General features: G+C 33.1%; 3 protein-coding genes across 3 annotated transcripts; 2 read left to right on the plus strand and 1 right to left on the minus strand.

The window, feature by feature from the left end:
* Nucleotides 1-374: 374 nt before the first annotated feature.
* On the plus strand, nt 375-5,877 carry LOC117924281 (CRS2-associated factor 2, chloroplastic). The gene is made up of 6 exons (XM_034842882.1): nt 375-1,077; nt 1,268-1,395; nt 3,220-3,445; nt 4,194-4,321; nt 4,523-4,667; nt 5,213-5,877. The coding sequence occupies exons 1-6, from the start codon at nt 426-428 to the stop codon at nt 5,629-5,631; spliced, it is 1,698 nt and encodes a 565-aa protein (XP_034698773.1). The 5' UTR covers nt 375-425; the 3' UTR covers nt 5,632-5,877.
* Nucleotides 5,878-7,977: 2,100 nt separating this feature from the next.
* On the minus strand, nt 7,978-9,351 carry LOC117915209 (putative F-box protein At5g55150). Its single transcript, XM_034830776.1, has 2 exons — nt 8,530-9,351; nt 7,978-8,055 (listed from the first exon to the last, which is right to left on the minus strand). Exons 1-2 carry the CDS (start codon nt 9,349-9,351, stop codon nt 7,978-7,980), a joined length of 900 nt encoding a protein of 299 aa, XP_034686667.1.
* A 2,296-nt stretch (nt 9,352-11,647) lies between these two features.
* LOC117916252 (1,4-dihydroxy-2-naphthoyl-CoA synthase, peroxisomal) lies at nt 11,648-14,876 on the plus strand. The gene is made up of 9 exons (XM_034832231.1): nt 11,648-12,026; nt 12,110-12,232; nt 12,500-12,601; nt 12,810-12,848; nt 12,943-13,041; nt 13,217-13,264; nt 13,469-13,564; nt 13,794-13,916; nt 14,486-14,876. The coding sequence occupies exons 1-9, from the start codon at nt 11,763-11,765 to the stop codon at nt 14,600-14,602; spliced, it is 1,011 nt and encodes a 336-aa protein (XP_034688122.1). The 5' UTR covers nt 11,648-11,762; the 3' UTR covers nt 14,603-14,876.
* The last annotated feature ends 2,402 nt before the right edge of the window (nt 14,877-17,278 follow it).

The raw sequence follows: 17,278 nt of genomic DNA on the forward strand, positions 1-17,278 counted from the left end.
ACGAAACACCCAAAAATACGACAGAAAAAAGTTAATCACACTTTTTAACATTATTCTCAAAAAAATACAACGTCCATGGTCGAAAATGAAATGAAAACAAAATGATGACAAATTCACAGTGGATTTCATCTAAGTATGAATAGGTCAACAGAAAAAGGAAGGTTATAGACGATAATCATGTTGAACAGAGCCATTTACTATAGAGTGGAGTTTGTCTAGCGCTGAGCTGCGAGTCTACGAGGGTTGATGCGGATGCGGGCTTTGGACACCTCCGATGATAAGATAATTGGCATATCCTTTAAACTGGGAAAAACGACGTCGTTTCACTGTTGTCCCAGCCTAAAATATCTGTTGGCTCCCCAAAACTGAAAAACCAGAAGAAAACTTGAACTTTCAGTGTCATCAGATGAATTAAGCCTTCTTCGATGGTGATTCTGGCAACACTACCAGGTTCTTCTAGCCTCTTCTCCTCTCTCCCTCAAGGCCCTCCTCCAAATGCCTCCACCACATCAACACCTCCTCAGCCGCCCATCCCAATTCCCAAATACCCACCACCTCTCAAATCCCAAAAGTCCCCAAGACCTCCAACTAAACCCTCCACTCCCGCCTTCAAAACCGTTCATCACCGTTCCAAATATTACAAGCCCGTCTCCGATGGCGTTATCGCATCGGATGGTGATCGCTCCGTCGTCATCGGCGAATCCGGCGTGTCATATCTCCTCCCCGGAGCACCATTCGAGTTCCAGTTCAGTTACTCCGAGACGCCCAAAGCTAAGCCCTTGGCAATCCGGGAGCCGGCATTCTTGCCCTTTGCTCCGCCCACAATGCCAAGGCCGTGGACTGGGAAGGCGCCATTGAAGAAATCCAAGAAGAAGATTCCACTCTTTGATTCCTTTAATCCGCCTCCGCCGGGAACCAAGGGGGTGAAGCGTGTGGAAATGCCAGGGCCGTTTCCGCTTGGGAAGTTTCCCGTGGAAGGGAGGACGAGGGAGGAGATACTCGGAGAGCCATTGAGCAAGGCAGAAATACGGATGCTTGTTAAACCCTATTTGTCTCATAATCGCCAGGTTAATCTCGGTGAGTTATCCGTATTTTGAACTTCAATTTCAGTGATTCATGTTGCTTTTCTTCCATTGGCTTAATTACATGCTGGAGTTTTGTTGATTTTTTTATTATAAATAAATGAAAATATATTAAAGAGAAAAGAGAGTATGCACGATGTATACATGTTGGAGTTTTGTTGATTGTTTATGATTGAATGGTGTAGGAAGGGATGGGCTAACCCATAATATGTTGGAGTTGATACATTCACATTGGAAGCGTCAACGAGTTTGTAAAGTTCGTTGCAAAGGTGTTCCGACAATTGACATGGATAATGTTTGCCATCATCTTGAGGTTTTCATTTCCAACACTATATCTAATTGTTCTATCTTGAATGTCTGCAATGCTCCTTATGTGTTAGCCATGTATGCATGCTCTTGGTGTTTAAGCTTCTGTGTAAGAACTTCTCTATGGTATATGTCACTAAAATAAATGTTTCAAGCCACTTGTGGCACAAGCGGAGCCCTTTCTGAAATTTCTTGTAGAGGTAGGAAGTCAGTTGTTCCTCTTAAACCCTGTTCTTTCACCTGGCCAAAGTCTTGCAGGATAATATTTCTTGTATATTTTCCTGCAAATAAATGGATTCTAAATGTTTGTAAGGATCTTGAATCCTACAGAGTACTACTTTAAGATGCTACTTTCTGCATCACGAAGAATTACTCGTAATAACTCACCTGGTATTTCCTTTGTTGATACCTAATTTGACTGAGACTTATGGTCCTATGGTTAAATACTTAAATTGTCATGATACACAAGATTAATGACCTGTAGAAGTCATGCAATTAGTAGCACCATACTTATATTAATGCCATACATGCTCTAGTAATCCTTGTGTTGATTGTTTTGGCTACTTTGATGCTACTTTATCAAGTCTGCCACTACTTTTATTACTCTAACAAAGGAGAGATGGCCCCTAATATCTTCTACTCATCTCAAGGTAAAAGCATTCACATCATGGGATGAATAGAGGAGGGCTCCAATATGCTAATGTGGCATGAGAGGTCACTTCCCCATTTCCACCATTTCATCTTGGTGGCTTCATTGGCCTCTTCTTATTCCATTAAAAAGATATCTCCAGTAGTTGTCTTCATACTCCCCCAAAATGATCCTAACTCCTAAGAGTATGTTTGAGAGTGTTTCTATTTGAAAATCTTTTAGTTGAAGTGTTTTCTCTAGAAAATTTTGGGAGGATTAATCATCAAGTGCTTCTCTAGGAAGTACTAGTGATTTTTTCAAATTTTTTAAAGTGCTTTCTAAATTTTGTCAAATGCCTTATTTTTTCCAAAAGCACTTTTTATACTAGAAATGTTTTCTAAAAGCACTGCTAAGTGGACTCCAAGTGTGTTATCATCATAGAAAAATATCTCTTACACGTATTGAAAATGCCTAGTGGCATAACACCTAGATGCTTCTTGTTTACTTAAGTTTCGAGCATAGCCAAAGGAAACCTAGTTAAGTTTGTTGCCCGGTTGCAGTGGGCTCCATCGAGTGTATGGGATGGTTTTTATTTTGGTGGCTAGAGTTGGAGGTTCCCCCAAGTGGGATTGTGCCATATATTATTGAGTAGGTCTCAAAGGGAACAAGAGAAGGGGGTAGACTATCTCTCGGGACATGTTTCCCTACCACCAGATCTTCGTCCTGAAAGATCAATTGATTATGCACATGGTGTCATTTTATTAATCCATTTACACATGGTGTCATTTTATTAATCCATTTACACATGGTGTTGTCATATTGGTTCATATGATTTATCAATGTAGTTGATTTTTATTCAAGAAACTCCTACTAATTGGCTTTGGTATAACTAACTCTTCATTTCAGAAGCTCATTCTTTGAGTCTGCCATTTGGGTCTATTGTCATTCTCTCCAACCCCTTTCAATTCTCACTCCATTCCATTGTTCCCTTGAACTAGAAGACCTCACCATACATGTGATTAAGGTCTCCTGAAAAAAATCCCATAATAAACACCCTGTTTGAAGTTTTTAACTTTTCTGTTGCCAATGTGCCATTCCAGCTAATAATCAGAGTGAAACAACATCCTACATCTCCATTATTAACTATGAAAATTAGATAAAAATTTTGTTTGGTTTGCACTTAAGTGTTCTTCACAATTCCAGGAAAAGACTGGGGGTAAAATCATTCATCGAGTTGGTGGTGTAGTTTATCTTTTTCGTGGCAGAAACTACAATTATCGTACTCGTCCACAGTACCCAGTGATGCTCTGGAAACCAGCTGCTCCTGTTTATCCAAAACTCATACAAGAAGCCCCAGAAGGATTGACAAAATTTGAAGCTGACGAGTTGCGAATGAAGGGGAAAAATCTTATACCAATCTGTCGATTAGGTAAATCATCCACCACTGGTTCTTTACCAATTTATTTTGCCTGGATTTGAATATCATGTTAAGAATTCAAATACCATTTTATTTTGTTCTCTCTCTCTCACACACTTGATAGAGTACCATATTCCAAGCATATTACTTTTTCCTTTTCCTAAACATCTGTTTTTACTATCTTAAATTGCCACATATTTGGCAATTGTTTTCAGAAAAACATAAACAAAAGAGGTGGACCCAAACATGTTTTTAGCAAAACTCTCACTCTTTTGAAAACGGAAACAGTAAAGCAGGAATGGAAACCAATGCCAAATATCCCCTTACTTTTTCAATTGTCACTGCACCATGTAAGACATGGTCTCAACTGATTGGCATATTCTATTCTGGGTAGCTACCCTTTTGCTTCAGGTGACACTTTAAACTTCTGAATTCAATCATGCTCTCTCCCAGTTATATGTACTTTTACATATCAAATCAATGCTTAAAATTTGTTCCATGTTAAAAGTGGCAAGGGCCTAGCTTGGGGATGTGAGAGGTTCCAACTTCAGGTCTTAGCAGGGAATGAAACAGAGTTACCTATAAAAACATAAATAAAATAAAATAAAATATGAATTTGCACCATCATGTGGAAAATCATTTTGCTCAAAATTTCTTTTCCAGTCCTACTAATATGTATGCACCCTTACTGGGCTCAGCTTATGTTATATTGTCCATTACTAGTAGGTGCATTCTGATTACATATTTCTCTAGAATGCAGTGAAAAATGGAGTATATATTTCCTTAGTGAAAGATGTGAGGGATGCTTTTGAAGGAAGTCCATTGGTGAAGATTGACTGTAAAGGGATGCATGCAAGTGATTACAAAAAGATAGGTGCTAAGCTTAAGGTTTGTTTAACTTTCTGTTCTTGTAAGTCATCAGAGTGTTTAGACTGAAGGTTTAATTCTTCACATGATTGACTGGAATGATTGGACAAGACTTATATTCTGAACCCCATAGTTGCAGTAGTTTATTTATGCTTTGTTTTCAGCTTACATGGTTGCCGCTGTCTTTTGTCTTCTAACATTTTTCCTCTCAACCCTGGACAGGAATTGGTTCCTTGTGTGCTACTTTCTTTTGATGATGAACAGATATTAACATGGAGGGGACATGGTTGGAAATCAATGTACCAAGGAGCTCCTTCTTTCCTCATTCCTGTTGTTGCTGATGTTGCAAGTGGCTTGGAAGGTTCAGGTATGCCCTAATTCCTGTTTTTTGGGCTTCTTGTCAGGTGTCACTACTTGCAAGAGAAGCAGTTTCCTGGAAATTGCATTCCCAAGGATAATATTTTTGAATTTGACTGTTTTTCTTTAAAAGATCCTAGCTAGCAGGGCACTTTCTCTATGGAACGCTCCTTTATTCTCCTTTTCTTTATTTATCAAGTTTTTGAATCATAACTTTAAACTTTTGTATCTGGGGAAAACTTCTTTTCATTTGATAGAAATTGTTCTCACACTCCCAATAAGATATGGTGTGTTGTTATAATTGCAGCAAAGAATTGCAGGAGATTAAAAACATACCATTAGAAATCATGCATTTCATCCTTTTCAGTCCAAAAGGATTTTTTTTTTCTAGTAACACTTGTCAATCATGCTTGATTGTCAAGCTGCCTTTGTCCATTGTTCCATGCCACTGCTTGATAATATTTACGACCAGATGACTCATACTACCATGTTGTAGCTTGGATTCCATTTTGATTGTTCCATGTTCCCTTTTTTATTTTCTTGCTTGTTTGGCAGGCGTTCCCAAGAGCAACCATCATAGACTGGATACTAAAGCAGTGAGCGCAAGCCCTAAAATGATGTCTCTGTGGAAGAGTGCAATTGAGTCGAGCAAAGCATTGTTGCTGGATGAGATTGGTCTTGGTCCGGATGCTCTTTTGAAGGTAGTAGAGGAATTTGAAGGCATTTCACAGGCCACTGAGCACTCCTATCCAGCTTTAGTGATGTCAAGTGAAGATGGAACTGGTGGTACAAAGGCAGAGTATGAAGGTTATAATAGTGAGGATTATAGTGAAGATGAGATGTACAATGATGATGATGATGATGATGATGATGATGAATACTTGGTGAATGAGTCATTGGAAGAGATGGAATCACCAGTTCCACTGGGTTCCTTACCTGTTGATCTGTTAGCTAAGCAGCTTGGCGAGGAATGAAGGTGAAGAGAAAGATGTGGTGCGGTTGGCTTGGGATATCTTGTTCCTCATTATTACCATAACAAGTGTACCGTAGAGTCTGGAAGATGATTAGTTAAGAAATGGTAAAGTTTTGGGGTAAGAAATGCAAATTGATTTGACTAATTGATTCCTTGTATAATTGTATTCGAATTGTATAAATTTGGATAAAAGTTTAATGATGAAATGAAATAAAGGAAATGTTCAATTTGGGCAATTTCAGTCCAACCCCATTCTGGATAGACTTGAACATTCCTTTTTGCAATTTGGGTTGGATTGGATTTGGGGAAAAAGCAATTAACAAATTGAATTGGGATTGGACTTAACTCTTTAATTAAATAATTATATATATTATATTACATATTTTTTAGAAATTATTAATAATTAAACACAAAATATATAACTATGACTAAAACACCAAATAGGCAAATACATGCCTATAGGAGCATGCGATGCATCAACACACCAACACATGTTTCCAAACACAACCACTGTAAAACATTAAACTACTCACTGCAAAACACTGATTAGATAACACTACACGGCAACAAAAAAAACCACCAGCAGCCCAACCTAAGCAAACTACCCAACTTCATTGCCATCATCATCCTCTCCATTTTCACCACCGTCAGCCTCCTCCTCATCACCATGCTCAGCATTTTCACCACCTTCATCAACATCAGAATCATCCTCAACCTCATTACCACCCTCATCATCTTCCTCTTCCGCTTCTTCCTCCTCATCATCATCAACATTGATACCATGAATATTATTGGAATAATGCTCTAGCAAGTTAATCTTTCTTGCAAATGCATTATAGCATTTAGAACAAACATGGTGCCATTTTCCGATGCCGGTAGGAATTGTGGTGCTCAATACCATTAGAGTTTCTAAATTCATCACCACATTTTAGACATTTGTACCTATTATTAGGATTAGGAAACTCAATATGCTCCATATTCAAGTTGTAACAAGAAATGTGACTTTCACAAGATATATATAGTTAAAAATAAAATAAAATGGTAACATGCAATAATGCAAAAATTATGACATTATTCTAGAATAAGAAAATTTTGGCAAAGTAAAAAATTTAGATTAGAAGTATCATATTTTTTTTTAGAATAGTAAAATCTCATAATTAAAAATTGAAACTATATTACTTGTAAAATAATGAAATTCCATCACATTTGAAATTACTTTAGGTTAGATTAGAGAAAACTAATTAGACAATTGAAATTAAATCCAATCCTACCAAAAAACTTTTAACAGAATTAATTTGTTACAAATAAAATTTCTTATTGTAAGTACACAACTTTTTGCCAATAACCACTATAACAATAAATATATCTACCAACATAATTGATTACAAAAATAATTACTTTTAATTTTGCATAAATATATCGGTTCATAAATATAATTTAAAATATTTTTAGAATTTTTAATCTTATACCATATCACATAATGCCTTTTATTAATAGTAATATATCAAACATTCTAGTACTTTGTAGTCCTTTTCTAATACTTCATTTTGAAATTGTAACCGATCATTATTATATTATGGAAATATTTTAAACATAAGAAAGTAATTATTTTCTAATAATTGCTTTTTGAAACATCATTAATATATTATTGAAATATTTTAAACATATGAAAGTAATTATTTTCTAATAATTGCTTTTTGAGAGAAAATCACAAAACATCGTTAATATATTATTGAAATGTTTTATACATAATTATTTAATCTTTTCTTAATTTTTTATATCAAATTATAGAAATAAATATTAATTCAATTTATATTTCACTCCTTTATATGTATATTTTAGAAAATTTCCATTTCTTGATGAAATAGTTCAAAAAAAATTTCATAATTTCTCTAGCATTATAATTTTTATTGTATAATGCAAGTGTATAAGATAAATTGTTTGTAAAAGACAATATTATTTTTAACCATGATAATATTTTTAGGATGCATCTTCTAATTATGTTCAAAAATATAATGTAAAATATCTTTAATTTGTTAGGCTAATTCAGGTTTTATTAGACCAATTCACCCAATTTGCACCCATAGTTTTCAACTTAAAAAAAAAATTGCATAACAAAAATCTTATATTATATATATATTTTATATTAAGAATTGATAAAATCTTATATGCATATGCATAATATGTATTGCTAAATATTTGACACAAGCACTGGATTTCACATTCTTAATTTTATTAGCTATCATATAAAAATTTAATTTATGATTATAAATTAGTTGAATACATAATAAATCATTTATCATAGAGTCATACAAATTCTAAAATACACCACAAATTTTCTCAACCTTCAAACATTGAAGTCTATGACATAATTGGGTTTTTGAGTTCCAAAAACCTTACGCACATAATAAGAGGGTAATCCCCACTAAAAAAAAACAAGATTAGATACTTAAAATAAAAAGACAAAAATTATTACAAGAAATATAAAAGGTTAAAAAAGAATTATTATAAGATATAACAACGGTAGTACAATATTTCAATGTAAAGAAAGTTCAGGTCTCATCCAAAATAGTGGAGATGCCCACAATTGAGTACGATGAAAAATGGGCTTAAAGAGATGAGTTTTTATGTTAAAAACTCCCATATCATGACAACCATATGTATTTTCAAAGTAACCTTCCTTATAGTCATCCAAAAAGTAGATATGATTGCTTTTAAATCCATCAAATTTTTTAGTAGATATTGAAATAGCTTGGTTATGCCCTAATAATATGGCCTTCTCCTTTATGTTTTTTAAAAGCTTCCACTTCTTTTGATCGAAGTCAAAATTATACACCTTAAATGTTGTTGTTTCATACCGATATGAGAACTTCCTTTTATCTGAATCCAAATCAAATACCTTAAAACCTGTTGTTTCATACCGCAACTTTAAAGGATCTTCTTGATCCTTCAAATCCATATATCTCAACACATATAGAAGGCAATCGGATGACTCTACTAAATATCTATACTGATAGTATCCCATCTTAGGGAGTAGTGCAAATGGTATAACCCTTGGATCATCGCCAATATCACATTGTACAACTTTCGACCTTCCTACTGCATAAAAATTGTCCTTATAATATAAGAGGTCCTTATATTGAATATCTTCACTTTTTAAAGTAATCCACCGCTTATCACCCGGTTTGCAAAATGCCAACTTGTTATAATTACTATGAATAACCATAATGACACAATTGGCATTTGAAGGAGAAGGAGTAGAAGACAGAACAACCTTGTTCAAGAAAGCCTCAATTGGTGTTTCATCGAGGTCAGGGGGAGAATCTTCAAAAGTTATTGCCGGAGGTAGATCGATTTGCACACCTGAAATCGGATTTAAACAACATATTTCATAAGGGAAAGTGTGATTGATTGTGATTAACCACCCATTCCATGAGTTGCAACACCATTTATCGCGCATAGCTGGAATTTGAAGTTTATAAGCCTTCTTCTTAAAGAAATCATAGAGCTTGTGGGCTTCATCATCCTTATTAGGAGGCAGTAACAACATCGGACTCAAAGGTCTCAAAGGCTTGAAGACTTGTTGCCTTGCCTCCAAAGCAACCAAACCCCAAAACCTACAGACAGTTCCAAACCGAATTATGTCTCCCGCATGTTGTAGCTCATCGAAAATTAGCTCTATTAATTCTTTTGGTAACTTACTCCAATCAGTATAACTCATTCTGTGGAAAGAGAAAGAAACGAGTATAAAAAATAAATAAAGAGCAAGAAGTATGTTTGTTACGTATCAATACGTTCTTGGGACTACTCCATTGTGTGGATTTTATTTAAAATAACAACTAAAAACCAAATACAAAACCTGTCACGGCTGGATTTCTGCTGCAGTGGCGACGGTGCTACTGATGAACAACGATTGCAGCGGCGGGGCTGATGATCAGCGACAACGAAGAAGGATTACTCTGAAAGCAGAAGAAAAATCAAGACTCCAAAAAGCTTCTTTTTTTTCCTCCACCCTTTGTTTCTTTCTCTCGTTTTCCCTTTTTATTGTATTTCTTTCCTTCCCATCCTAGTTTCCCGATTTTCTAAATTTTATTATTTCTCCATTCAATTTCCATAAAAATAGAGAATAATTCAGTCCCAAAATCCCAAAATTTCTTTTTTAAAAGGAATGGATTTGATCAAAAGTTTTTAGATAGAATTTCCTTTCAGGGGTAAATTCTGTATCTTTATCTTTTTATTTTTTTTTATTTTATAATTCTAAAGAGATATTAGTAAAAATTATTTGTGTCAAAGTTAAATGAGATTAAAATATTATTTAAAAATAAATAAAATTGTAGACCTTCCATGATAAAATAATAATTGAAATAAGAATATATTTTTTTAAATTAAATTTTTATTTTTTATATAAGAATATCTTTCCATTTGTTTAGTTTCTATAAAAAAAAATTATTTTGTCAAAAATGGTAATGATAAGTTAATTCTTTAAAATTATTGATTTTTAGAGTAGAAAATTAAAGGGAAAGGTAACAATGAATTATAATTAATTTTTTTATGCTATTATGAATTCATAATTTGAGCATTGTGAGATAAAATATTTAATTTTAATCATATAAAAATAGGTAAATTAATATAAATCAAATTCATGCATATGATTATCATATAGAAAAAAAAATCGAGAACATCTAAATTGTCCAAAAATTTTAAATTATTTTAATAATATATTGATGATATTTCATGACTTTTTCCCCAACAAAACTATTAAAGATTAATAATTCAAGTTATGAGGAAAATGAAAATATTGGTAATTACGCATACATCAGTATTTCGATTTTATGGATATATTGAAAATATTGAAGAAATATCGGTTGATATTTTTTCACAAATATTAGTGGAGCAAAAATTATTTAAAATTCATAAAAATGCTTAGAAAAACTCCAAAAAATGATAAAATAAATAAGAATACACATTTTAAAGTTATTTTGTAAATGTAATTGACATAGATATGATCAAAAATAAAAACATCGGCAGATATAGATATATTAGTAGATTTAATATTTGAATTTTAAGAATAATAAATATGAATTTTGGAAATGTATAAAGTTATAATTGAATTAAGAAATATTTGATTTATTAAATAAAAATAATTTATATATAAATATAATATATATGACATTGCAATAATTTTTTATATCAAAATGAAGATCAATTTAATTTCATCATATTTTTAGATGAAGGGAGTCATCTAAAAATTTAAAATATTTTTATTAAAACATGTTTTATTACCTTTTAAATGAAAATTTAAATTAATTTATATAAAATATTCATTTTGAGATTTAATTTCTAAAATTTTATTAAAAATACTTGGTAACAACTTTTTTTATTAACATTAATTTATTTAAATAATTAAAATATTAATAATTTGTTTTATTAAATTAATTTTAATTTATAAAATATCATCTATAAAAAGTAAAAACCGAAATTTCAATGATAGTGATTTAATCAAAATAAAGATATATATTTATTGTTCCTAAGGAGCACAAATGGTAAGGAACGACTATAGAAATTAGAATATATATTTCCCTTTTGGTAAACGAGTGAGTGACCCTTGTGTCTAAGGGTCAGGAAGGGTAAGTAGTTCTATATTGTTCCTATTGTTCTATCTCCTATAATAATGAAAAAGAAATTTTGGTTTTCATTTGGACGAGACAAAGTGTTTTCACTTGAATGGAACGAAGAAGAGCAGCAGAGGACGAAAGGGTGCTAGTAATGTTTGCTGTGCTTGGACTTTTGTGGGATTTTTATTTTTCAGTTGGGCTTTTAGGGTCGAATGTCCATAAATTAAGCTACCAAATTCTAAATAAAGCATAATTCGGGGCTCAAAACATAATTTTCCCTATTTTAAATCCACAAGTGTCGCTTCGACGTCAAGCTCCTGTTTAATATGGCCAACAAAACAGGCTGCGCTTCCCGGAACGCATCGTTTTATGATCTTTTGACTCGTGGCCTTATCTTATCCTAGATATCCGCCCCGCATTTTTACTACACCAAACAAATCATGACTGGTTTTCATTTTCAGCCGTCACCTTCCTATCAAATCAGTGCTCAGATCCTTTAGCCGGTCAGCCGTCTCCAATGGCCCAAATTGCCAACGAGGACCTCAACGCCAACGCCCGCAGAAGACTCGCTTCTGTCGCCCACCACCTCACTCCGCTTCATTCCACTACTCCCAATTGCGCTTCGCTTGGGTTCCATACCACCTCCGCCCCAGACAGCTACCGCCGTGTACACGGTGAGGTCCCCACTCACGACGTTACTTGGAATCCCGCTTGCGATGAGTCCGGCAAGGCGTTCACCGACATTATCTACGAGAAAGCCGTCGGAGAAGCCATTGCCAAGGTCTGCTTTCATTTATTTGCATTCGAAACAATTAAACAGATGCTTAGACGTTTGCTGATAGTTCTTTGCTTCTACTGTTTCAGATTACGATTAACCGGCCAGAGAGAAGAAATGCCTTCAGACCCAATACGGTAAAGGAGCTCATTCGCGCATTCAATGATGCCAGAGATGATAGTTCAGTGGGAGTCATCATCTTTACTGGGAAGGTACATGCCTGTTTCATCACTATGTCAGTGATTTTTGAGTACCAGATGGGTTGTAAGCCCTCCTAATTTTCTTTGCAATCCTCAATTTGGGAGCTCGGTTGCGAATGGGTTGATTCCAATGATATGAATCTGATCGTTTTTTTTCTTTTGCTCATGGGAGTGCCCTATTATTTCCTTTTTCTTTTATATATTTTGAATTTCTTTGATGCCTCTGTTTCAGAAGATCTCTTTATGGATTTTAATATTCCTGATGATTTGTTGCTGTAGGGGACCAAGGCATTTTGTAGTGGTGGGGATCAAGCATTTAGAGGCAGAGACGGCTATGCTGATCATGATGATTTTGGTCGCCTCAATGTTCTAGATTTACAGGTAAACGAGTTTATCCTATGAAATCTGGTCTTACTTGCTGTTGCCCTATTTGTAAGTCATTTGAGCAGGGAAATTTTCTTCAAGATGATCATCAAACTACCATTGACTCTTGTAGAAAATTCAATAGCCAATACATTTATCAATTTTTTTCCTCCACCGTGATATACATTTTCTGAAAGACTTTTTGTATGTCATTATCTTTGTACAGATGCAGATTCGGCGTCTTCCAAAACCCGTCATTGCAATGGTGTATTCTTCTTGTTCTTACTCTGCATTTTTATTTCTTCTTCATTTAATTCACTTGTTCTTCACTATATATTTCTACTCTGTTTCAAAACCAGGTAGCAGGTTATGCCGTTGGAGGGGGACATGTGTTGCACATGGTCTGTGATCTCACAATTGCTGCAGATAATGCCATTTTTGGTCAGACTGGTCCTAAGGTGCTTAATGTTTCAATTCTTTTTTGTTGCCTCTTTGTCATTTTAAAGCTTATAGTTTCAACCCCCTCAACCGGTATGCTGGAATTAACAAAGCCTGAAATGGTGGTTCAAAAGGGGTTATCTTACTTTGATAGCCCATATTCTTGGTTATTCCTTATCTGTACATACTCTGCAGGTTGGAAGCTTTGATGCTGGGTATGGAAGTTCCATCATGTCCCGTTTGGTAAGTCGAAGGTGGAGCTGTCTTATTTATTTTCCAAGGAGGTTTTAATACTATTCTTTGGTATCTTAGAGAACCCAAAATATAGTTTCCACAAGTAAAACAGATTGCTACTGTTGCATCATCAATAGCCACTTTGTCAAACAGATCCTCTCAATATTTGGAAGATTGTGATGGGATAATTATTTTGGTATTGTGATTCAACAGATTGGGCCTAAGAAAGCACGTGAAATGTGGTTTACGGCAAGGTTCTACACAGCTTCAGAGGCAGAGAAAATGGGTCTTGTCAATATTGTTGTACCAGTGAGTTCATTTTATTTTTGTTTCTTTCAATCAATAAAAAGCTCTCCCTCTCTCACAGATACATTTAGGTTATTTGGGGTTATGTATGTCATATTTATTGACCTTATCTTCACTCCAAGAGCATTGGTTTTCACCTGGAGTCATGAGGCTGGATGTTGTCTAAGAACCAAACTTGCATGAACATTCACTCAACCATTAGCTAATGTCTAACGATTTCTATCTTTTTCAGTTGGAGAATTTAGAAAAAGAGACAGTTAAATGGTGTAGGGAGATTCTCAGGAACAGCCCAACTGCAATCCGGGTGCTGAAATCAGCTCTTAATGCAGTTGATGATGGTCATGCTGGACTCCAGGTACCTTCCGTTCCAATTATCATGTTTATAAAGGCCTACACTAACCAAATGGCTGTGAAAATAAGCCCATTAATGTCATGATCCACCACCCTCAATCCTGCATTGCTAAAATTGTGATTGGATATGGGAAAAAGTTTTTGACATTACATATGTATGAGTTCCTCTAAATGTGTTTAAAAGGCATGAGAGTTCATTGAGGATAGAGTGGGAAATATCTACATGGGAGGGAGTGGATCGTTATAAAATGATATTAGAGTCGATTTCAATCCCAATGTAGGAGTTTGGACTTGCAAGCAATGTTTGTCTATTTAACCCCGTAGTCTTGTGGGACATGATGAGGACATCATGCGGAGGATAATTGATAGGAGAAAAAACTCTTGACAATGTATGAGTTCTTCTTAACCATAAAGACATGTTTTAGAACCATGAGAACCATTTTAAAATGCAGACAATACTTATATGGTTGGGAGCAGATTGTTAATAAAACTCTTTTCTCCCACCAATCCCTTTGATGCTTACATGTATCTGAAAACCGGTTGTATTCTACTATTCCATGCATCTCCTTGCAGGAGCTTGGTGGAAATGCTACCTTCATATTTTATGGCACCGAGGAAGGTAATGAGGGGAAGACAGCATACTTGGAACGACGGCCCCCAGACTTCTCAAAATTTCCCCGACGACCTTGATGTTTAGTTCCTTGTGCTTTAACCAACATTATTGTGCCATTAGTGAGCTTGTCCAACAATCCCCTGAAGTCCATGGCTCAAATGAGCTTGTCCAACATTATTGTACCTTTAGTTTTATTTGCATCTCATGGAGTGATTTAACCATAAACCTCGGATGCAGTAAAGGAACCAATAAAGCCTCATGCAGTAAACTATGGCTCTGTTGTAGAACTGTTGTTTCATCCCCTCATATATGAACGAAACAGGAGATAGTTAAGTGATAATAAGTTGTTCAGATTAAGGGCAACAGTATGAGGCTATGATATCTAATTGCAGCCAGGGTAAATATACCTAATTGTAAATATTAATAGATTGTGAACTTAAGATGAGTTGGGGACCAAGTCATCCGATGAAAATATACGAGGGGTACCCCACTCAGCTTTATAAATAGTCGTTTATAATATACTTTGAACTCTATTTGAAATGATGAAAAGATATAGATTTTGTTTGAAAATTGTTTTTTTTACTAGAAAATAGGTTTGACAATTTTTTTATAAAATAGTTTTTAAAATTGAATTTGAAAATAGAGTTTCTTCATATAACATATATTAATCTTTTTTATAATTATTTTCTTTTGAAAGGCTATTCAAAATATAATTGTACAAGTCAAAAGAATAATTGAAAATAAAGTATTATAAATAAAAAATTATCTAAAAACATAAAAAAACTGTGACATTCTGAACCCTAAGGTTACGAGCATCATGATCATTTCACAAATAAAACTCTAGAGTTCAACACAAGAATGTCGTTAATTAACAAATAAAAAATTAAATAAAATATCTCAAACACTTTGATAAAAAAATTTGATATTCCATGACAGAAGAGAGTTTTTAAGTCAAAACTCTTAACTAAACAAATCTAAATCTTTTTGTAAAGAGTCACTCATCCTATCTAGAACTCTTTTCAACGATATCACTTATTTTTTAGATGTGGAATAATAGAAAATGATGAGTTTGACAACTTAATAAAGAAAAATGGTTCAATAAAAAAAATTAAATATGATATGGTAAATCATGGCAAATACCACATCTTTATAAAATTAATTAATAAGTAATCTTGTTTAATTCCGTAATTTAAATATATTTTTTTTTGAAAATTCAATACTTTCAATTTAAAAATAAAACCAAATAATATACTTTGTATAATCAATTCATGTTTAAAAGAATTTCATAAGCAAACACTTTATTCAGGTTCACTAAGACCCCCCAAAAAATGAAGATCAACAACTTATCCCTTGTTGATCAAAACCACATTGATAGTTAAAGTTTTCAAAATCATTATAATAAATTAAACAATAAAAGTCATTTATAGAACAATAAACAAATCACATGATATTGTAAATTTATTTAAGAAACTAAAGAACAAATAAGAATGTATATTAGAAAATTTATTTTTTGATCATGAAAAAATATAAAATAAATAGAGAATTATAAAATGACTTATTACACTATTAATCCTTATCTCAAAGAAATCAATTCCTTGAAAAAATTTATCCACACTTTTTGAATCAAATTGCAAATCGAAACAAATACTAAAACTTTATTCTCTATCTCTTGAAATTAAGTTCTCCAAAGACATTTCTTTTTCTCTCTCTTTTCTATATTTTAACTTTTCAATTTTTCTGATGATACAAAGAAATCATAATAATAAAGATAGTGGTCAAGTTATATATATATATATATATATATATATATATATATATATATATATATATATTCTTAAAATACATCTATATCTCCTATAAATTAAGTGCATCCTTTTAAATTTTCAAATACATAAACATCCCTAAAATGGAATATTATAAAAATACATTGAAAATATTTTAAGTTACCAAACAAACTTTTGTTCCGAAAGCTTCATAAAACCATTCTTCACGAGACTTCCTCCTCTTCACGAGACTATTCTAAAAAATTGTTATTTGATAATTTTTTTTGAAATAATTCAAATAGGTATTGTAATTCCTGAAAAAAATTAAATAATCCCTAGGTGGGCAAAAATGGGTAGGGGATTCTTTATTTTTTTATTATTTTTTTTGTCCCAGAGAGAGTTTGATTCATCTCAAAGTGAGTCTCCTATCAAACTAAGCCTTTTCTATTTACTCTCTCTAATCCTTATATTTTTTACACCACAATCTCATTCTTCATGCATTGATCTTATTCTTCATTGCATGTTATTTTAGTCACATTTTTTAAAATGATTGTTAGATTTTTTTTATACCCTAAAGATAGTTTTTGTACTTTGGTAATATTTTTTGTATGTTAATCGTATGTTTCACACTTTGGTTACATTCTTCATACCCTATTCAATTTTTTTATTTTTATTTTTGTATCTCAATCAAATTACTTATACTCTACTCATGATTTTGGTGTCTTGATCATATTTTTTTCTATACTTTAATTGTATTTTTCATATCCAAAGTATGTTTTTTTGTATTGATTATATTATTCTTCGTATGGTCATAAGTTTTGTATGTTGGTACTTTGGTCATTCTTGGTATCTTTATTAATATATTTTATGAAAAAACTAAGAAGTTGTTTGGATACATATCATGTTTTCCATTTTTTAAAAGCAAAAAATAATAGTAACTACTATACAAACTACCAGAATTCTTAAAGATTTATCTTGAAAAGATTAATG

This window comes from Vitis riparia, chromosome 1 (assembly GCF_004353265.1).
Source record: "Vitis riparia cultivar Riparia Gloire de Montpellier isolate 1030 chromosome 1, EGFV_Vit.rip_1.0, whole genome shotgun sequence".
NCBI classification, from domain to species: domain Eukaryota; kingdom Viridiplantae; phylum Streptophyta; class Magnoliopsida; order Vitales; family Vitaceae; genus Vitis; species Vitis riparia.

Excerpts from the sequence above, each read along its gene's own strand:
- LOC117924281 (XM_034842882.1), top strand. The coding sequence starts at position 426 with ATGGTGATTCTGGCAACACTACCAGGTTCTTCTAGCCTCTTCTCCTCT. Across the intron at positions 3,446-4,193 it reads TATACCAATCTGTCGATTAG|TGAAAAATGGAGTATATATT; the intron begins GTAAATCATCCA and ends TCTAGAATGCAG. Across the intron at positions 4,668-5,212 it reads AAGTGGCTTGGAAGGTTCAG|GCGTTCCCAAGAGCAACCAT; the intron begins GTATGCCCTAAT and ends CTTGTTTGGCAG.
- LOC117915209 (XM_034830776.1), bottom strand. The coding sequence starts at position 9,351 with ATGAGTTATACTGATTGGAGTAAGTTACCAAAAGAATTAATAGAGCTA. Across the intron at positions 8,056-8,529 it reads ATGAAACAACAGGTTTTAAG|TGGGGATTACCCTCTTATTA; the intron begins GTATTTGATTTG and ends GTTTTTTTTTAG.
- LOC117916252 (XM_034832231.1), top strand. The coding sequence starts at position 11,763 with ATGGCCCAAATTGCCAACGAGGACCTCAACGCCAACGCCCGCAGAAGA. Across the intron at positions 12,233-12,499 it reads TCATCATCTTTACTGGGAAG|GGGACCAAGGCATTTTGTAG; the intron begins GTACATGCCTGT and ends TTGTTGCTGTAG. Across the intron at positions 13,265-13,468 it reads GTTCCATCATGTCCCGTTTG|ATTGGGCCTAAGAAAGCACG; the intron begins GTAAGTCGAAGG and ends GTGATTCAACAG.